At 44.8% G+C, this 22,672-nt stretch overlaps 1 protein-coding gene across 11 annotated transcripts in view; it reads left to right on the top strand.

The window, feature by feature from the left end:
• Positions 1–4,097: 4,097 nt before the first annotated feature.
• FAM120B (family with sequence similarity 120 member B) overlaps positions 4,098–22,672 on the top strand; it is an 82,276-nt gene continuing 63,701 nt past the window's right edge. For 8 of the 11 annotated variants that reach the window (XR_011504205.1, XM_070512324.1, XM_070512376.1 and 5 more), the window contains exons 1-2: positions 4,123–4,253; positions 16,882–18,340. Coding sequence is in view for 10 of the 11 variants with exons in the window: in XM_070512324.1 (XP_070368425.1) it covers positions 16,892–18,340 (1,449 nt within the window). In the remaining variant the exon portion in view is untranslated. Of the gene's footprint in view, positions 4,592–16,881; positions 18,341–22,672 lie in introns of all 11 variants that reach the window. The other 3 variants (XM_070512413.1, XM_044760839.2, XM_070512174.1) reach the window with 3 other exon arrangements.

The following is a 22,672-nucleotide window of genomic DNA, read 5'->3' as shown; positions in this document are numbered from 1 at the left end:
TCAAAGAAATTCAGTTCAGCATACAAATAAAATTAAAACTAATTCCAGATAAACCTTGAAGGCTATCTATTTAAAGAGTCAGTTTGTTACCAAGAGAAACCTGTCCCAAATCCTATCATTTCCCAACTCATTTCCTTCTCCATGTTATCTTTCTCACAGTTGACATGAAGTCTTTCTCTTCCACGTGTTACTCTCCCTTAATACCCAACTTTTCCCTACTCTCAACCTCCAGTTTTTTCTTCTTTGTTCCTTTCTTTCCTCCTTATTTTCCCCTTTTATGTAAATCCTTCATCCTGTTTTTAGAATGTCCCCAAACTGATCAATCTGATGTACACAATAGGGCACAGGAGAGTGTCTATGTGTGGCTTGAAGCAGGCGATGGGGAAAGGGTGAATGATCACAGGTAATTCGTTTTTGCTCCTTTTGCACTGATTTCTATGTACAACTTTCCTTTTCATCTCCCAGGAGAGACCTGAAGAAATCTCTAGCTTTTCCTTGCCTTCACTGTGGTGTTTTGTAGATGTAAAAAATATTTTGAAGCCTTTAGAATTTAGACGGATTTGAGTTTGAGTAACAATTGTGCCACTTACTACCCCTTGTACTAGTTACTTAACCAGTTTTTAAAACTTAAAATTGTTCCGTTTATCAAAGTAATATACTTACAGATTTTAAAATTCAAATAGTATTTCTAGATTTATAACAAAAAATAGCAATTGCCCACACCACGGATCCCCACTCCCAATTTCTTTTTCTAGATTTAACTCTTAGCTATTTCTTTTGGAATTTACCCTCATATTTCTTAAAAAAGAGTTTCTAATGCTATGTTTTTCTTTTTCTGTTGTGTATATTGTTTAGGACTTCCTCTAGAAGATGAGGATTTAACTCCTTCACTTGATTTCCTAGACACACATATGTTTATGAACACATAAAATCACCTCCCCTTTTTCAAAAGGTCATTACATCCCTTGATTAAATTACTATTCAGTATTTACCCTGTTAAAATTAAGTAATCCTCATTTACATTTGAGGCATATACCATGGTTACATTTTCTTTCCTGTACATTTCTGTCTTTATTGGATTCAACAATTACCTAATTTATTTGCTTATTGCCTTTTCTATGTACCTTTTACTTATCATTGTCACCAATCTCTAAAGATATCCTTTTAAAATATTCAAATAGGTTTTCCATTGGTTTCACTTTTTCCTGGAAATATGTCTCCAGGAAGCCTCCTGCTCCAACCTAGACGGTCTCCAGCTTTTGTCCTGGGACTTCCTTCCTCTCCCTTCACTTAGATTCCTTGCTATCTGGGTCCTAAGTATTCCTTTCTTGACGTCTTAATTTTGGAGAAGAATTTCCTCCAGGAGATTTCTGAGATAAAGTATTTAGTTGATAATATTTATTTTTTATAATACATGCTGGGGTTTTTTTTTGGAGTAAGATTGGCCCTGAGCTAACATCTGTTGCCAATCTTCCTCTTTTTGCTTGAGGAGGATTGTTGCTGAGCCTACATCTGTGGCAAGCTTCCTCTATTTTGTATGTGGGATGCCTGCCACAGCATGGCTTGATGGGTAGTGTATATGTCTGCTGCTAGTATGCTAACCTGTGAACCCCAGGCCTCAGTAGGGGAGCGTACAAACTTAACCACTACACCACCTGGCCGGCCCGAGTAGATAATGTTTCTGAGCTGCATATCTGAAAATATCTTTATTCTACCTTCACACTTAATTAACATTTTGATTCAGAGTAGAATTTCATGTTAGAATTATTTTCTTCAGAATTTTAAAGTTAATGCTCCATTGAATGTCAGCCTCAGGGATTCTATTGAGAATTTCCATGTCATTTTGCTTTCCAATCCCTTAAATGTGACCTTTCTATTTTTCCTCATGGAAACTTTTTAAGATCTTTCCTTTATCGCTGAAGTTTTGTGATGAGGTGCCTTGCTGTGGATCTTTTTAGCTTTGTTGTGCTGGACATTTGGTGAGCCCTTTCAATATGAGAACATGTCTTTAGATCTGGGAAGTTTTCTTGAATTATTTGAGTAATTGAGTAATTGAAATATTGAGTAATTTCCTCCTTTTTATTTTCTCTATTCTCTTTCCTGTAATTCCTATTTCTCAGATGTCAAATTTTTTAGATTAATCTGCTAGTTTTCTTATGTTTTCTCTTTCTCCATCTCTTTTCCTTTGTATTCTGTTACCTGAGTATCATCAAATTTATCTTCTCTTTTATCAACTTTTAAATTTACTTCTTTTTTTAATTTTCAAGAGCTCTTTCTTATTTTCTGAATGTTCTTTTACATACTTTTCTCATTTTCTTTCAAGGGTGTAATACTATCTTCAGAGACTGCAAATAATAAAGATTTTATCTTTTCTTCTTCCTACTTTGTTTTTCCCTTTTTTCTGTCTGTCTCCCTCAAATGTCTGTTGACCCTTGGTCATCTGTGTGTATTCAGGAGTGAGGCAGAATGCTTATTGGAAGCTCTGTGGAGTAGATGAGAACTGCCAAGTGCTAAGATTCCTGGAAGGCAATCAGAGGGGCTTCGGTTGCCTGCCTCCCTCCACCTCCACAATCCGGTCCGGTGTCTCCACTGTTATCCATGACAGCCTCTTGCTCCTGAAGTCCACTATCCCTGGTTCCTTCCTCCACCACCTGAATTTCTACCTCCATCTCTTTCCCAGGTTTTCTCCTTCTGGCTGAAAGTCCTTCCTCTTCTAATCCTGTCTCAGATTCTACCCTTCCTTCCAGGCTCAGTTCACACATTATCTCCTTGCCACAATGTGCATTCCTTCAGACTCGAGACCATTTCACATACTTCTTCGTGTCACCCTTTGGCACCTAACCAGTAATAGGTACCGAGTACTGCTTGTTGATTTTACTTAGAAAGAAAAATCAACAGGAGATGAAAGCCTTGTATGCTGAATGGAGAGATTCCTTCCTAAGTTGTTTAATACAAACAAATGGTGTCGCTTCAATTTGGTAATGCTTTCGGAGTGCTTCATCTGTCTAGTGCTTTGCAAGACTCTGAAGTAAGGATATTTGATCATTTTACTGAAGCCCTGACTGAAGCCTCTAGCTCCCTGGGGCTTACAACAGCCCTACTAATACATGTTGTATGTAAAGATAGGTTTTGAGATGCATCTTACATAATTTGTTACTATTAATAATTGTTTGTCAATAATTTACTTAAAAAGCAAGTTAGATTGGTTTCAAGGTTATTCTGTCATCACATTTGTCTACCAAAATGTTCTCCTGGTCATAGAGAAAAGGGTGGTGTTGCAGCTAGAGGCCTGGGAACTGCAAGTGATCTGAAGCCTGCCTTCCCTCCGCGCCCAAGGGAGCACGTCCCGAATGGGAAGTTTACCTATCTTAAAGCTGCTTCAGAAATAAGGTCCAGACAGTGGCTTACAAACAGAGTCCAAACTGCTTAACGTGAGACGAAGACCCTGCATGATCAGGGTCACTTGGTCAGTTTTGTCTGCCTCTGCCCCTCCTGCAGACGTTGCATGCGCTGACATTCCTCTAAATCAGTATGCATCCTCACCCGTCCTTGTTTCTCCCTCGGCCCGGAACTCTTCCACTCCGTTCCAGACTGGCGAACCTGCCAGTTAAAAAGACCTGGGCTCAAGAGTACAGATGGTCCTCCCCAACATCACAGCATTAGCTACTATTTACTTAGTGTTGACCATGGGCCAAGCTGGGTCTGGGAAGGACCATTATGACCCCAACTTCACAGAGGAAGAAGCCAAGGGGACAGAGGTTCAGTAACTTGCCCAAGGTCCCAGGCTGTAAGCCCATGCCACTCTGCATTCCCATCCCCCCGCCATGCTCCAGATGGTGATGGGCGTGTTCGGATGCTAACAACAGCCTTTCGCTTAGCCGGCGCTGGACCAGCTGACAGTCTCCTAAGCCAGCCGGCATTGGCCACTACGAGTCCTTGCGCAGAACCCTGGCGTCAGACACAGCGGCCGACGACCCCACGTGCCGGCAGCACAGCACCTGCCGGTGACCCGGTTTCCGTGGCAACGGGCGCGGCGCCTGCGCACCTCGCACCCCCGGCGCCTGCACGGCCAGTTGGTCTGCTGCGCCTGCGCACCTCACTCCCCCTGAGACTCCTGGGCCCGGCAGCGCGTGCCTCGCCCCCGCGCGGGGGCGGTCCCTCGAGCGGAAGTGTCCGAGCGGAAGCGGAAGTGCGCGGGGCCAGACCGGGCGGAGGGCCGGCTGCGCGTCTCCGGCGGTGCTGCGTATCTCTAGGTAGGGACGGGCTTCGGAGCCTGCGCGGCCGGGTGGCGCTAGCGGCTCTGTGCCCTCGCGGGTGCCCGCCGCCCCGCTCCCGGCGCCAGCCTCGCCGCCGCCCCCCGCCGCTCCTGTTACCTCAGCCCCTGACCCTCGATCCCGGAGCTGCGTCTGTCCCTCTGCTGTCGCCTCAGTCCCCGACCCGGGTGCTGCTCCCTGGCCGTCTCCTGTCACCCCACGCCCCCGACTCCAGCGCTGCGCCCTGGCCCTCTCCTGTCATCTCTGTCCTCTGACCTCTGACCTTGGAGCTGCACCTGGCCCTCTCATGTCACGTCAGCCCCCGACCCCCGACACCGGTACTGCGCCCTGGCCCTCTCCTGTCACCCCACCCTTGACCCCCGACCCCGGCGCTGCACCTGGCCCTCTCCTGTCCGCTCACGCCCCTGACCCCCGACCCGGCGCTGCACCTGGCCCTCTCCTGTCACCCCACCCTTGACCCCCGACCCTGGTGCTGCACCTGGCTCTCTCCTGTCCCACCATGCCCCGACCCCCAACCCCAGTACTGCACCTGGCCCTCTCCTGTCCCCTCATGCCCCTGACCCCCGACTCCGGCGCTGCACCTGGCCCTCTCCTGTCACCCCACCCTTGACCCCTGACCCCAGCGCTGCACCTGGCCTTCTCCTGTCCCGTCATGCCCCTGACCCTGACGCTGCACCTGGCCCTCTCCTGTCACCCTACCCTTGACCCCCGACCTCGGTGCTGCACCTGGCCCTCTCCTGTCCCCTCACACTCCTGACCCCCGACCCAGCGCTGCACCTGGCCCTCTCCTGTCCCCTCACACCCCTGACCCCCGACCCCGGCGCTGCACCTGGCCCTCTCCTGTCCCCTCACACCCCTGACCCCCGACCCCGGTGCTGCACCTGGCCCCTCACACCCCTGACCCCCAACCCCAGCGCTGCACCTGGCCCTTTCCTGTCCCCCCACACCCCTGACCCCGACCCCGGGGCTGCACCTAGCCCTCTCCTGTCCCCTCACACCCCTGACCCCGACCCCGATGCTGCACCTGGCCCCTCACACCCCTGACCCCCAACCCCAGCGCTGCACCTGGCCCTCTCCTGTCCCCTCACACCCCTGACCCCTGACCTCAGCACTGCACCTGGCCCTCTCCTGTCATCCCACCCTTGACCCCTGACCCCAGTGCTGCACCTGGCCCTCTCCTGTCCCCTCACACCCCTGACCCCCGACCCCAGCGCTGCACCTGGCCCTCTCCTGTTCCCTCACACCCCGGACCCCCAACCCCAGCGCTGCACCTGGCCCGCTCCTGTTCTCTTATGCCCCTGACCCCGGTGCTGCACCTGTCCCTCTGCTGTCCCCTCATGCCCCTGACCCTGACCCCAGCGCTTCACCTGGCCCTCTCCTGTCCCCTCACACCCCTGACCCCCAACCCCAGCGCTGCACCTGGTCCTCTCCTGTCACCCTACCCTTGACCCCCGACCCTGGTGCTGCACCTGGCCCTCTCCTGTCCCCTCATGCCCCTGACCCCCGACCCCGTTGCTGTGCCTAGCCCCCTCCCCGTGTCATGGGACCCGACCCTCCCTCGGGAGGCCTCTGTCTGTTGTCCTTGGCTTGGGCATGGCTGTAGTGCTGCCTGCAGAGGTGTCCTCTGACCCCCGCTCCGCCTCCCCGGTCCCCCTGGGCCCTGTCCGCGGCCACACTGGCAGTGCGAGGTCTCAGAACGGGCAGGGGAAAGATGGACAGTAGGGGCTTGCCGCCCGCAGAGGACAGCAGGGGCTGAGCAATTGACTGTCTCCGTCAGCCAGGTTGGACCCGGCCGCAGGCGTCCACACAGGGGCAGGTCCATAGCGGGGTCTGAGCTGAGTTCTGTGCAAGGGGCAGTGGGGAGTTGTTGCGGCAGGAGGCCATTCGTGCTGCGGAGGGAGCGGCAGGTCCAGACGCGGGGTTTAGACCGTCTGATGTGCTCGGGACGTTAGACATGAAGTGGTGCCTGAGGGGATCTGGACAGGAGGCCAAGTGCTCGGGCCGCAGTGAGCAGGCGGTCTGCGCGGGTGGGGTCTGTGGTGCGATGACTGCAGTTCCTGTGGAGATGTGCGGCTTTCGGGACAGAGACGGTCAGCCCTGAAGACCTGGCCTCGGTCGTGGGGAGCATTTGGGGCCAGTCTGATGGGATAGGAGTGAGGTGGTGGCGCTTACAGCGATGTCCACGTTTCTGGCTGAGCGTGAGCAGATGGCTCCGGGAGGGGGAAGCGGGAATGGGGAGCATCCTGCAGCAGCAGCTGCCTCAGCACTCACCCCACATGTACTCCGCTATCTGGTCTGCGGCTGCATACTGAGTACTGAGATACCTTCCTCAGTACCCCTGGGTCTGGTGTCATCATTCTGTTTTGTCTCTCCTCTGTGTCATTGCTGGATCGTGGCCTCCCATCTACACGTGCTCTTCGACCTGCCATGTTTGCACCTTGCTGTTAGGAGCGACCTGCTGTGCACCACCACAGCCTTCACATGCTGTCTGTGCCTTGATTTCCCGGTCGCCACCTGCCAGCTCTGAGCTCCGCTGTGGTGGCTTCTCCCCTGACCCCACCATTCCCTTTGTCTTCCTGCCTAGTTGTGTTCACGAAAAGCATCGACAACACCGTAGCTGTGTCAGGTCCTGCACTTCTCATCTGTCTGTACATACCATTTCTTGAGCACCTTACTTCCCACTTTCTCTGTGTGGTTTCTAACCACCTCATCTTTCAGGCACATGGAAATGTCTAGTCACTTCTGGCCTACTGTTTTCTCATCTAGAAGACTGCAGTAGGCAATGTCTGAAGTCGCTTGTGGTTTTCAGTGTTCTGAGGTTCTGCCCCATCCCTTAACCTGAATTGGGGTGTCATTTATGGGACAGATTTTGTATAAAGCTAAGGAAATTCATGCTTCAGGGTTCCTCACTGTCACGAGCCCCTTCCAAGGCACTGAGAAGGACCTTTGAGGTCTTGTGTTTATAATTTTGTATTCTTTTTTAAGAAAAGAGACCCACATTGTATAAGCTTCAGGCCCTGCACAACTCGAATCCCTACAAAACTGGCTGTTTGTCAAATCCTGCTGTCTTGGTATTTGTGCCCCTGTCCTTCAGACTTTCCCCTCTCCACCTTCTACTCTTTCTTGTGTGTGCTTGTTATTGGAGCTTAGAGAGAAAATATGAATGAATGGAGCTGATCAAATTCCTGCTGTAACCTGGCTTTAGTTTGCCCTCGTGTCAGGGAGATCTCAGAGACTGACAGCTCAGCACAGTGGGCAGACGATTTGCAACAATGCATATGTTTGATTTATTCCGCTGCTGGGTTGCCACCTCCTTCAAGAGAAGGTTAATGGTAGAAGGAAAGTCCGTTTAATTGAAATCATAAAAGCAACTCTTATCTCCATGGAAAGTAAGATTGTACACTGGAAATTCATTCAGAGGGCTTAATTGCATCCTCTTTTTTAAATTAGTTTCAACCCTAATGCTATCAATTGTTTTTATAGAGCTTTAGAACAAGTATAAGTAACTTTTTATTTTAACTTGCTTTTAGACATCTGTTTCTTTGTAAGATATTCTACTGGGGAAATCTTCAGCGTTTTAAAACATGTTACTTAAGGTTTAAATTATTTATCTAAATATAAGAAGATATTTCTAAAGAATTTTATAGTAGTGCCGACGGTCCCCAACTTAGAATGATTTAATTTAAGATTTTTCAAATTTATGACGGTGCAAAAATGATACGCATTCAGTAGAAACTACTTTGAATTTTGATCTTTTCCCAGGCTAGCGATATGTGGTAGGATACAACGATTCTGTGCCCATACAACCATTGTTTCTCATTTTCAGTACAGTATTCAATAAATGACATGAGATATTCAACACTTTATTATAAAATAGGCTTTGTATTAGATGATATTACCCAAATATAGGCTAATGTAAGCATTCTGAGGACATTTAAGGTAGGCTAGGCTAAGCTATGATGTTCAGTAGGTTAGGTGTTTTAAATGCATTTTTGACTTGATATTCTCAACTTATGATGGGTTTATCGGAACGTAACCTCATCATAAGTTGAGAAGGATCTGTAGTTTAAAATCCGCCAAATTGAGAGGTAAATCATTATCTTATTTTTACAAATAAGGAAATCAGTGATGTACAAAGAGATTAAATGATTTGCCTTCAGTCAGACAGTAAATCAGGGCCATTGCTGGCCAAAAAAGCCAGCTCCTGAGCATCCTTTTCCTTATAAACAAGTATTATTCACTAGGAAAGAATCCATTTAAGTCAGCTCTTATTGTAGAACATTTATAGTAACATGGACTGGTATATCTATGTAGCTGCACATATGCACATATATATGCTAGGTTCTATAAAAGTGTGCAGTGTAATACTGTTCCCATTAGTACTGTAGCCCAAAGAATTAACACAGTATGGATTCATGCAAATTATCGTAAAGTCATTTACAATAAAACCATTGTCAACTAGGAATGCCTAACCATTTCCAAGAGGAAAGTAATTCTTTTTGAACAGAATTTTCTAGATAATTTAGTTTTGGGTTTTTGCCCATTAAGCACCAAAATCTCCCATTTAGAATGTAAATCTTTGGAAAATATATTATTTCCTTGCTTTCTTAATGGAATGTGCTGAATGTGATACAAACTTTCCCTAATGATCCCAAGTGAACATTTTAAACATAATTTTTTATGTTGTGATTTAAACAGTGTTAGGGCTTGAGCTGTTTCCCCTATTATTTGTTTGAAGTTTTTATGTCTTTCAGCTTTTTAAAGTTTTTCTGCCCTCTTGCTTTCCACGCATTAGCTGTCAGCAGTTCTTACCGCTGTCGTATGCCTGCCTCAAATACCCTTTCCATACCTGTGGGCTTAGGAGCTAATTGTCAGCACTGAAGAGAAAAACAGTCCATAGGTGATAAATCAGAGCCTGAGGAAGTCTCATGAATAAATTGTTTTAGCTTTAACCCATGAATTTCTTTATTTATGCTGGATTCTTATGCTGAATTCTGGATAAATGAGGTGTACATTTTTATGGGTACACGCATATTTTCCTCTTGTGTGTTCGGTGACTGTGGTTTTCACACTGTGCTTTATTGGCCTTTAAGAGGTTCTGTAGAGCTGCAGTGGGCCAAGGGCCCAGCATTCTGTTGGGGCCCCTGTGATTGGGAAAGCCCTCAGGAAGGAGACATCTCTGGGCTAAGGACATGCCCTACAGGGTAGTTCTGTAGTGAGTGATTGGATCACACTGAAGTGCAGCAGCAGCAGCGTTAGATAGTGTGTGGTGTGGCCTAGTGAAGGGAACATGGGCTTTGGAGGCATTGGGTTCAAATCCCAGCTTTATTGTTACTGTCTGTGACCTCAGGCAGGTGACTTCACGGAGCACACACTACTGGCTGCTGCCAGGCAACCAGCTCTTCCTTTGCTGGCAGAGCATGCCTTTTACAATAGAGTCTGAACAAAACTGATAATGTGCCAGTGGGACCAGAGGGGATATCTGCTATGGGGCTTATAGAATGAACTGCACATATTTAAAGTGTGCAACTTGATCTGTTTTGACATATGTGTGCACACCCCCAGGTTTTCTTTTCTGATAGACCCTGAGCCTTCACCCTCCTCCTTGAAGATTCATATCTTAGTCAAGGACTTTGTCTTGTTCGTTGTTGCTGCATCCACAGCTGCTAGCACAGGGCCCGGAGCACAATAAACACTAGATGAGTGTTTATCAAACAAATGTGGGGATTTAGGTCTCACGCCCTTTGTATATCTGTGGGGGGAGCAAAAGAGAGTCTCTCTACCTCCTTTGTCTTTTGCAGTAGGAAAGAGGACTCTGCATCCTTCCAGTCTTGAGGTTCTTCCAAAATAGGGAAGGTGTTTGGATATTGGGTAGCCACAACAACCAGGGTCCACAAAAGCCCCACATTTATCTGCAGTCTTGCCTGTCTCCATCCTTCTCCACCACGTAGGCGGGGCAGTGTTTCTAAAATGCACTTGCTTAAGAGCCTTGAACATTTCCCTTGGGATGAAGTGTAAATGTGTGTGGATGGTTTGCAAGCCTCTTTGCTGTCTGGCCCTCTATTGCAGCCTCATCTCTCCTCACTCTTCTTCCCTTACAGCAGTGGTTCTAGCTATACTGAGGGTTTGGGGTTTTTTCCATTTTCTATGTTTGAGGAACACATTTATGGTATAAATAATTACAGGTTAAACTACTTAATAGAACAGATATTTTAAGCACTTTAGAAACATCCATTTAACAATAAAAATGACACTTTATGGACTTTTCAGACATTTCATTCCTTGTTACTCTTGCTTCTTGCCTCCTGGCTGCCTGCTCTCCCATCTCCATCTGGCTGTGCCTGCCTTTCCTGCCTTTCATCAAGTGTTACTTGAGATGCCTTTCCTCAGGTCGGCCATGATGGATGCCAGCTCTGGGCTCGGTCTTCCTGCTGAATATTCCTATGCTCTCTACCCTGTCTCTGTCCTGCAGTTATGCCCAAGGGATTGTTGCTGGTTGGATGTTCTCCCACTGGAGTGTAGGCTGCTGGAGGGCAAGGACCCTGTCTGCCTGTTCATAGCTCAGTGTTTGCTGTAGGGAGTGATGTAAAAGTAATTACTGGATAAATAAACCATATTTCTGGTCAGATAAAACTACCTGCTATTGTTGAGGACAACTGAGTATTGATGAGTTATGACTACAAATGGACAACCTTGTTGGAGAAAAACTACCAATATGTGTTTTTACTGTGACTCAGCCATTTCACGTCTTAGATTTATCCCAAGGAAATGATCAAAGATGTGCTCAAAGATTTATGTACGTGGATGTGATTCATGTTCTATTTATGGCATGCAGTATTAGAAGTAACTTAAGCGTTCAACAGTAGAGTTAAATAAGTTATGTTTTATCCACATTGTGCATCCATTAAAAATGACACGGTAGGAGAAAGTTTACAATGGTTGGGGAATATATTCATAATAAATTAAGACACAAAGTAGATTATGATCCACATTTTTAAAGTGAATGAATAGTGAGAAAAGACTAGGAATATGTACTCTGTTTGCTGTAGTCATTGTCTTTGGAGGGTGAGATTATGAGTTCAGTCATGTGTTGCTTGAAGATGGGGATGCTGAGAAAAGCATTGTTAGGTGATCTCTTCCTTGTGTGGACATCACAGAGTGTATTTACACATACCTAGATGATATGGTCCACTATGCACCTAGATTGTATGGGCCTAATCTTATGGGACCACTGTCAGATATGCAGTCTGTCGTTGACTGAAATGTTATTATGTGGCGCGTGACTGTGGCTTTTTTCCTTTGTGCTGTCTCTGAATTTTCTGGTAAGAATGTGGCTATTTTTTTAATCAAAAAAGTTCTCACAATTGAATACATTTCTGATATTAAAAAATAATCTAGCTTATAAAAATCATAAAACTTCACTAAAATTTAAAAGGCTATGTTTTAAATTTTGAGATAATTTAACAATTTTGACTGGTGCTGGGCTGATTTTAATAAACTTTAGGTAATGAATGAGAAATGTTTTATTAATAAATTTATAATGTAAAATTGCATCACAACAATTTATGAGGTGGGTCTTATAAACCTCATTTTGCAGGTCAGACAAGTGAAGCTTATAGAGTGAAGTAACTTGCTTGAAGTTTCACTGCTATTAAGAGGAGGTTAGAATTTGAATCAGTTTAGTTTTGTTGTAGAGCCTTCCTTTTATCAACAATGCTATACTGCCTAGCATTCTGTTACTTCTCCCTAGGACACAGCTAAAAGAGGTCGACCTACCAACCACTGAGTGTGTACATTGCCATGCACCAGTTTTCTGAATCTTGACACCAGTGGTCACGGCCACACTGTGTTCTGGAGGGTCTTCCAGGGCACCCTGAGTCTGCACACTTGTCCCTGGATGTATTAAAGTAATCGTAATAACTACAGGCTTCCCATTTCTCATTTGAATAAGCTTCTTTGAGTTGGCAGCATTAAAGAAAAAAATTATTCTGACACTTGTTAAAACAGTAAGGCAGACTTTATACAAGATTGTTGCAACAGGGGAGAGAGATGGAGCTCAACTCTAAACACAGAGAGATTTCTGGATATTTATAGCCAACGAGCAGAGCGAGGGGGTCTGTGAGAGAATCAAGGGTGAGGGATGAGGAATTGCATCACATCTTGAGGTGATCATATATCAAGGGTGGGGGATTTTCTTTAAACTGACTCAGCAGGATTCTTGCTCAAACTGGACTTGGCAAGGACCAATGTGGAAGCCCAAGGTCGAGCCTTAATCGAAAAGAGGGCTGAGGAGCCTGACTAAAGTTTGGCCAAGGAGAGCGTCTTTGTCAGTAGTTTAATGAGTCCTCTGTGGAGGTCCTCTGAAGCATTGAGACTAACCTAAGTGGAACCACCCTCGGTTCATTTATTTACCTGATTGTGCATTCGTAAATAATCAGTAAACATTGGGCAAACACTGTCCCATGTGCTGGCATGGGGTAAATTGTAATCTTTGGGAATTTTCAGTCCCTGTTCTTATCCTGCTGTGTCGAAGAGGTCTCTGTAAGTTTCTCTTTTTAGGTAGGGTTAGTGGGGAGGAGAAGAGAGAAGAGCGAGCGGATTCCAGATACTACACTCAGCCATTAGGGGACCTCACTTAGAGGGCCTAGGCCCAGCCAGCTGTTACCATTTAAAGAAAAATTATCTAAAACTTGGAAATGAAGCAAGGAAAAAAGAGGACTGCATGTTTTGTCACTGTCATACTGGGCCATTGCCTAATGGATCCACCCAAAATGGTTTGATTTTCTAACAGAATGCACCTTGCTGACTCTGCTGTTTACTCTTGGTTAGAGCCCAAACCCTGTGATATTACATGTTAATTTATAGATTTTTTTCTTGTAAAGATACAAATTATTTCTTTCTGATAAAGATAAGCTCAAAGGTTATGGTTTTATTTTTCTGTAGGACATTAACCAGATTTGTGTCCAACTTTAAAAAACTTATTTAAGTCAATTCCAGCTCTTCAAATGCCATCTGAACCAGTTTCTCATCTTACAGGCTTTGTCCTTAATTTATATTTTCATGAGTGATATCTTTTAGCCTTTGAAAATTATGCTGTGACACCATTGGGATGCTAGGTGTGCCTTAAGGTGGCCATAACTGCTGGTACTGGTTGTCCTTCTGGAATGCTGCTCTTCACATGGGAAGTGTCCTTGTGGGCTGTTGATGAGTCCATTTGGCCTTGTGTCCCAGGTGACTGGACATGTACTCTGACCTCCTTCTATCAGTGGTGGGTAGGGTTGATATGTTTTTGTTGAGACATGCCACTCTTCATTTCTCTGAGTGTTTGTCAGTTGAAAGATTGTAAATGAAGGAGCTCCTGGACTTCTTTTTCCTCTTCTCTCCACTTCCCCATTTACTAGTAAGCCAGTACGTTAGGACTGGTCTAGCTGTAAGAGGAGGATGAAACCATTGGTAGGAGTGAGGCCACTTCCAGCGTAATACTGTCCTGCTGTACTTGTGTAGCTGCTGGCTGCTCCTCCGTAAAATGTCCTGTATGATGTTTTGTTTCCCAAACCAGCTTGTCGGCTACTTGAGAGCAGTGACTCCACTTTGTACTCTTTGCCCACAACTGGAGTCTATAAACTTGTTGATTCCTGATTTTTTATACACCTGTGCTTTGATGCCTTATTTATTCATTCATTCACAAATACTTACTGGGCCCCTCATGTGCCAGACACTGGCTGTGTGCTAGAGATATGACAGCAAGTGATGTCATCTGCCCTGAGGAGGCCCGCAGGAATGGAAGTGATTCCCAGACTGTATTTTGGGCAATAAGACTCCTACCTAATGAGACATAACTTCTGTTTTCTTACTAAACAATTATGAAAATTTCCTGTATAATTTACAGGTTGAATAAATGAAATTATGTATCTATATTTTGCAATCATCCTGAAAACTACTTTTAGAGAATGAAAAACCCTAGTATGTGCTCTTAGCAATAAAAGACTTAAAGAAACCAGAAAAAAGGTATTTAAAAAGGTAATATCCGTAGACTTTACCTTCCTAAGCATTCATCTCACACCGTGCTAACGGCATCGATGGGTGGCTGGTGTGCGTGTTCAACGCCCTGAGATATGCTGAATACCGGAAGGCATCTTCTGATGTCACAAGTCCCAGATTCTGCCTATCCAGATTTTTCTTTGTAAATGCCATAAAACAGCACACTGTAGCGTAGCATTCCTGAGGTAATTTGTGATTCAAAATGTGAGAAATTGGCAGTGTGAAAAACAGGAAAAGTCAGTGCACGTTTAATTAAAATAGTGAGCATTTTGCTACTGGGGTGAGAAAGGAGGAAAAACATTTGAATAAAATCAAAGCAGAGGCTGAGCCTGACTTCTTGCAAAATAAAGAGGAGAGTGTTTTGAGAAACTCAGTGTTGTCACTTGCAGTTTTAGTAGAAAAATGCTTGAAACAAAAATCCCTTTTTATTGGTGAGGGAAGGCAGCCAACCTAAATGTGGCGGAGCTGCTGCACAAATGGGGGCCCACGTCTGTGTGGGAGCAGGGAGTGACAGCGGGTTCTATTTTGCTCACTCTCCCAGCTTTATCTCTGTGTGTGTATTGGCTTCGTGTGCGTCTTAAGCAATCCTGTGACTAACTGGGACTCCCAGTGGCTGCTGGTGAGCTTGGTGGGAAGGGATTCTCAGCACCCAGCATGGAGCCTGGTGAAAGAAGTGGAGTCTCTTCTCACAATATAGAAACTGAGTCACACTCCACATTTGTAAGATTTACCTTTGGTCCGCTCGTCCTCAGCAAACCTTACAAGCCTGCTGGACTTAAACCTCAGCACAGAATAATGGCCTAGAGTCTGTGAAGTCTGAGCATTGTGTTCTCTCTATTCCCACCACTCTTCTGTGTCTTACACCCCCTTCCCAAGCCTGTGCCTACCTACTGTGTTGGAATGTCATAAGAAAACCCACCTCCTTCAGAAATACGAGGTAACTTAGTAGGCATAGGATCCCACTCAGAGGTCCAGACTGTAGAACCACCATAGAGTGGAGATGATCATAAAGTTCCCAAGATAAACTCTATACTAGTGTCGGCTCTACAGTGGTTGGGGTAATATAGATTTGTATATTCCATTATATTTAATAACTTAATGAGCAATGCTTCTCTAAATTTCAACATAAATGTGTGCTATTTGTGTCCGCTCGGTTTTTATATATTTTCATAGTAATGGCTGTTAAACAGATAACTTCAGATTCTCCTGTTAGAGGCCAGTATCCATTAGCAGTCAGGAAATTCTCTTTGAGGGTGCCTTTTTTCAGCCTACTAATTTATTTACAGTTTCTTTGTGAAACAGAACTTAGGATTTTACCTATCAGGGTTGTTTTAAAGACTAGATTGTGTGTGTGGAGTTGTCCACTGCCTGCTGGTGAGAAGTGAGCGCACTGATGCTTCGGCAGCTGGCGGCCACTGCCCTCGGTCCAGTTCTAGGAGAGACATCGTTTATTCTTGTGTCGCTTTTTTGCATAATAAGGGTTTTTTGTTTTGTTTTGTCAAAGGACACAAAGTCCTGATGACTCTTAAAGAAAACCAAAGTGAAAAGAGTAGTCCTTTGAGATAAAAGATGTTATCATGGAGAATTTTTTCTGACCATTGATGCATGTTACCTGTCTGAAGAACGTCTTACATTACATCTTTTATTATATATAAGTACTTCTTACTTATTATGTAAAGTATTCTGCTTGGATTTTTTCCCCCAAATTTTGAATGCTAACTCTTTTACTACTTTACATGTTTTTACATTTTGGCATGGGCAGTTTTCCATTCAAAGTCAGTCAGTCACCATCACAAATGTTATAAACACTTGGCATAGTGAATATTTATGTAGTTTTCTAGCATCTTTTCTGAGGTGTACTTAACATACATACAGTAAACTGCACACACCTACAGTGTAGAATTTGACGAGGTTTAGCATGTGTTCACCTGTGAAACCATCACCACAATCAAGGTGGTGAACATATCCATCACCCCAAAAGTTTCCCCTTTGTAAATCCCTCCCACCTGCCCCAACCCTAGACAACCATTAATCTGCTCTCTGTCACTACAGATCAGCTCGACTCTCCATGAACTAGAATTTTATATCAATGGAATCATACAGTGTGTATTTATTTTTGGTTTGGCTTCTTTCACTCAGCAAAATTATTTTGAGAAACATCCATGTTGCATGGTTCAATTTATGTTTTAGGTTTTCAAAATCAACTTCTATTTGAGTTCTTAGGTGGGAAATATTACTCCTTTGAGAGCTTAATTTGTTTTTAAATTTGGTTGAGAAATCTCTTGTGTAATAGTCTTAGTGAAAATCTTAAAAGATTGCTATACTTTGTTGTCCTTGTAAAAGTCCAACTGAAGTAACTTATACTTAGGTAAAGTTCCTTGTGTGTTTTCATTGAAAACTCTTTAGATTCCCAACCAGTATATCATGTTACATATCATGTTGGTGACCAAAGTTTCTCTAGAAATAAAGAGTGAATATTAAATATTGTGTTTGCTTTGAAAAATGCCATATATCTAGTGATAATGCCTTAATTACTCATTTGTTTTCCTTTCCACATCTTTTCCAGGAGTTCAGTTATGGGTGTGAGAGGTTTGCAGGGATTTGTGGGAAGTACCTGCCCACATATATGTACGGTAGTAAATTTCAAAGAACTGGCAGAGAACCACCGAAGCAAGCATCCTGGATGTACTCCTACCATTGTGGTCGATGCCATGTGTTGTCTCAGATACTGGTATACCCCCGAATCTTGGATCTGTGGCGGCCAATGGCGAGAATACTTTTCTGCTTTGCGAGAATTTGTTACAACTTTTACAACGGTTGGCATCAGGTTGATATTCTTCTTTGATGGCATGGTGGAGCAGCATAAAAGAGATGAATGGGTGAAACGAAGACTCAAGAACAATAGGGAGATATCCAGGATTTTCCATTACATCAAATCACACAAGGAGCAGCCCGGCAGAAACATGTTCTTCATCCCCTCAGGGCTGGCCATATTTACGCGATTTGCTTTGAAGACCCTAGGTCAAGAAACTCTGTGTTCGTTACGGGAGGCCGACTATGAGGTGGCTTCCTATGGTCTCCAGAATAACTGTCTTGGGATTCTTGGAGAAGACACGGACTACTTAATTTATGATACCTCTCCCTACTTTTCAATTAGTGAACTCTGCCTGGAGAGTCTCAATACTATCATGCTCTGTAGAGAGAAGCTCTGTGAGAGTCTAAATCTCAAGCTGGCAGACCTTCCTCTTCTGGCCTGCCTACTTGGCAATGACATAATCCCAGAAGGCATGTTTGAAAGCTTTCGGTACAAGTGCTTGTCTTCCTATACCTCTGCAAAAGAGAACTTTGACAAAAAAGGCAACATTATCTTAGCTGTAGCAGACCACATATCTAAAGTTCTTCACTTGCATCAAGGTGAGAAAAAGCTAGAAGAGATGTTACCTTTGGGACCAAACAAAGCGCTTTTTTATAAAGGTGTGGCATCATATCTTTTGCCAGGACAGAAATCTCCATGGTTTTTCCAAAAACCCAAAGATGTAATAACTTTGGACAAGCAGGTAGTATCCATGTGTACAGACCCAGAATCCAAGCAAGAAGTTCTCATGTGTACAGACCCTGAATACAAGCAAGAAGTTTCCATGTGTACACACCCTGAATCCAAGCAAGGAGTTCCCATGTGTACAGATCCTGAATCCAAGCAAGAAGTTCCTGTGTGTACTGACCCTGAATCCAAGCAAGAAGTTCCCATGTGTACAGACCCTGAATCCAAGAAAGGAACTCCCATATATACACACCCTGAATCCAAGCATGAAGTTCCCATGTGTGCTGACCCTGAATTGAAGCAAGAAGTTCCCATGTGTACACACCCTGAAATCAAGCAAAAATTACCTATAGGTACAGACCCTGAATTTAAGCTAGAATCACCTATGTGTACAAACCCTGGAGTTAAACAAGAAGACCCCATGAATGTGGAGCCTGAAATCAAGCAACAAGTAACCATGGTTTCAGACCCTGAAATCTTAAAGGTATGTAGATGTGCCCTCCCAAATCTAATGTGTGATGATTGAAAATGTATCTACTGATGGACTTGTTATTGAATATTTATTGACTACCTGCAGTGGTTAAGGCACTGTGAGGGACACAGAACAGGACCCTAGGAGTTTAGTTAGGAAGTAGGACATAATACATGGGAAAAATCACATGATATACTATATTTGATATTGTTACATGACTATTACAGATGAGAACTCTAGGAATTTGAAGGAGAGAGATCATTGTGTGTTAAGGTACAGAGAGAAGTTCCCGGAACAGGTAGAATTGGAGCCAGACCTTAATGGGGAATTTGCTTTGACTAGGCAAAAACTTGGAGGTTGTGGGAGGACTAAAGGTGTCAAGTTTGGATCTATCACCTTGGGGCACAGTGGTAGAACAGTAGGCTGGAGCATGGGGCTTGAGGGGAGAAGTAGGGAGAATAAATTGGAAAAGATAGACTGTAGCCAGATTGTGAAGATAATTAAATGCCACACTGGGAATTTGGACTTAAATCTGACAGCACTGTAGAACCCTTGAGGGTTTTGATGGAGGGCCGCTGTTGATTAACCACTTGTGATGTGTGGGCTTCTGTGCTAGGCATTACATATGTTACCTCTTTAATCTTCCCCGTGGCCTTGTGAGATAGGCATTCCCCTGTGTTACAGATAATGCCACATGAATCTCCCAGAAGCATCTTAACAAGTTCAAGACCCACAAACCTTTTATTGTTCCTGGCCTTGTGAGTGTCACCATCTCATCTAGTTACACAGATTACAAATCTAGGAATTCTCTCTCCTTTTTTCATAACCAGTTTCTCCCAAGTCTTGTTTCTTTGAGCTGTCCTCTGACTCTTACCACCCTAGTCCAAGCTGTCTCTTGTCTGGATCCTGCAGTAATTTCTAAGAGCTCCTCCTGAACATACTTTTGCCCCTTCCAAACTATTGGTCGTGCAGCATGCTGAAATGAAGCCCTGTACTTGAATTTCATAACTCTTAGAGTGGTAACAATACCCTTAACAAGGCCGCAGCATGCTGTCAGCTAGGTACTACCTGCGTCTCCAGCTTTGTCAGCCCCTCATCTCAGGTTTGCCTGAGACGAAGCTCATAATATAGACCATGTGTTCTTCTCCTTCCTAGGAAGCATCCTGCCGCTTGTGCTAGTCAATACCTACTAGTCTTTTGTGTCACAACTGGGTAGTCACACACTCAGAACAGCCCACTGTGTGTACCTGACATTGTACATGCCCCACTGGAATTTCATGTTTGAGTCATGTCTTGCTAGACTGTGGCAGGCCTGTGAGGGCAGGATCTTGTGTGTTTTTCTCTCTGCCGAACCCCTTGTGCCTAGCTTACCGTCTGTTTTGTAGCAGCTGCTCATTAAATCTTGAGTGAAATATTCCTTTTCTCTTGTGTCTTTTTAGGTTCTCTCCTTCATAACCTCTTCTCTCCCTCCTGTACAACTACATGGATTCTCCTATCTTGAAGAGTTACTTCCTCTTTCTCTGTTACATACATTGTAGCAGACAAGTTAATTTATTAACATAGAAAGTTACAGTAAAAGGTAGAATGTGATACATGCTTTAAGAGAGTTATAGGTGAAAAAGTATTAACGAGTTAAGAAAATTATTCTCCCTGGAAGCATTGTTAAGTGCTTCATAGAGGAAGAAGAGTGTGGGTTGGGAATTGGAGAAAGAGTAGCATTAGATCTCCAGGTAGAAGTGTCCATAAGCAGCAGGTAGTGAAGCACAGGAGGATGGTCAGTGTTAATAAGGAATCAGAAGTCATCTGATCACCTCAATGCTCAGAGTTGGGAAATGGAAAGGAGCGTAGAGAATGGACAGAGAAGAACTAAATCTAGACTTTGCTTAAATTTATTCAGTTTTCTTATGCAGGTTGGACATAGTAGCACTAGTTTAATATAGACCATGCAGAGGTCATTCTCCAGTAGTACATCTTTATGGAGTGGTTTAAATTATCAAAGGATGTTCCTCACATCACACAGCTCTGTTGCTAGATGCACTTGTCTCCCTTCTCACAAGAGGACACAGTTATGACAAGGTTAAGTGACATTGTTTGCAGTTACAACTAGTACTTGGCACACCTGGGTTAGGACCCATGCCTTGACTGCAAGTTTGACTCTTTACAAGATCACAGCCAACTTCCCTGCTGGTCTAGAAGTTCGTTGGCACTTGATGAAGCAGGATGGTCGTAGTCAGTAGTCTAGAAGCTCGAGAGTGGAAGAATTTACAAGGAAGCTATCCTGTACCTAGTCTTACATATGGCTTCAGAGGTGGCGCCTCTTGTAGAACTTGGAGGCTCTCTAGCAGTGTGCCTGAAGGGCAAGGTAGGGAAAGGTGCAGTAGGCAGAGGGAACCACAGGTCAAAACTGAGGCATGCAGGGCGTCAGCTTCCCAGCCAGCCCAGTCCTCCTGCTGACCAAGACATAGTCAGTGGCCAGCACGCACAGCAGCCTTCCTTCTGGGCCCTCTCTGCTCATTTGTGGTTTGACCTGGCCCCTGCCAGTTCCTGTCTCTTACTCTCATCTCCTGTTTATGGCCTTTCACATGTCCTCTCTGGCCTCAGGCTCTTCTTCATGAACCCTGGCTTGCATTCACTCCACGGACGGACCCACCCTTGGCCTTTACTGTATTAGGGGATCCTGGCTCTCTCCTGCAGTTCTCTGCAAGGGGAGTGCCCACAGATTGGGGCAGACCACACAGGGCAGCACGTGTATTAGGAAGAAATTTAGGACGTAATTTTTATACTCATTGAGGAAGTATTAGATATCTTTAAGCAGAGGTGTTGTGTGATCAGATATTTGTTTTTTGAAACATCGGTTACACTGCAGAGAATGAACTAAAGTGGCTCTTGCAGAAACGCAGGTAAAAAACAAAAGAGCTAGAATTGAGGAAAATGGCAGTGAAACAGAGAGGAAGAAACAAATTCAAGAAGTGTTTCAGAAGTGGAACTAATGAAAAGTAAGTCTTGCTGTGGAAGCAAAGTCTCTCCTGTGCTCCAGGTGTAGCTGTAGCCATGAGCTAAGGCAGGAGGAGGAGAAGTTTTACAGGGAGGGTGGATAGATGGGCCTCAACTGGAAGTCATCCTACTGTACATGGTGATGGAAACCTCCAAGTGGAAGATTATGTGGGATGGAGCCTTAAGAAATGATGCACTGAGAGCAGAGGTGAATGACAGGATAATCTTGATAAAAGCCCGAGGAGGCAAGTTTCAAGAATGAGAAAAAAATGGCCAGGCGTGTCTGTGCTGTGTAGGTGGAGTGGGACTAGATCAGGAGGCAGTTAGACTTCACAATTAGGAGGTTCTGGTGACCTTAGAGAGTTGTCACACAAGTGGAGGTCAGGTGACAGGCGAAGAAGGCAGGCTGGGGCTGTAGTTGCTTTTTCAGGAAGCCTAGCAGTGGAAGTGCCCTGGATGGGAAAGAGGGCCAGGAGAGGCCCGAGGGGCCCTGCCCACAGGCAGAAGGGAGGGCCCTCTTGTTAAAGGGTGGATTATGTGTGGTTCACATAGTGAGTCTCCCATTTATTGAACTTAATTGTGTCTTTGAAATCAGTTAGAAGTTTCTTAAGTTCCCCTCCCATTTTTCTTTAAAAAATTTTGCAATGGAATCTTCCAGTCCTATCAAGTAGGTAACCCAAATTCAAACATGTATGTATTTTAACCACTGCTGTAGGGTCAATGTAAGGTGAGCCCCATAAAACAAGGGGCAGATGAGTTCTGGATGGGAGAGGAGGGGAAAGGGTTTATGAAGAGGGTGACACTTTAGGTGAGCCTTAAAGGGAAAGAGGCTTGTGAACTGGGAGGTTGGGAAAGACTAGAAGAGATGCATGTCATGGAGCACAAGTGGAGGGAGGAGAATATTCTTGAGGAATAGTGAAGGTGTTCCGTTGTGAATGGATGATAGCCGTTTCTGTGAGGGTGAAATGGTGTGTACAGAAAAAGGAGCTTGCGACCTTCTAGTGGGGCATTGAGTGTTAGGGTGAATCCTTACCCGTTCAGATGGGTAACGATTGGACCTCTGAGTCCAAGAAGACAGGATGTCGGTGGAGTGAAGGATGGGTTGGAGAGGGAAGAAACTGGGGCTAGGAGGTCAGTTAGAGCCTTTTATAACAATACTCACCATCAGATGCACAAAATGACGAGATACTGCAGAAGTAAGTATGCTAAGTCCAGTAGATGGTTGGAGATTGGAGGAGGAGGGGGAGTAATAGAAACTTTTGAGCCTGGAAACCCAAAGGAGAGGAACACAAGTGCCAGCTTGACATCTTGAGCTTGAGTGACAATTATTCCATTTCTGAGTGCCTTAAA

This window comes from Equus asinus, chromosome 1 (genome assembly GCF_041296235.1).
Source record: "Equus asinus isolate D_3611 breed Donkey chromosome 1, EquAss-T2T_v2, whole genome shotgun sequence".
NCBI lineage: Eukaryota > Metazoa > Chordata > Mammalia > Perissodactyla > Equidae > Equus > Equus asinus.
Note: the sequence above shows the minus strand (reverse complement) of the source record. Positions and strands in the feature narration are given on the sequence as shown.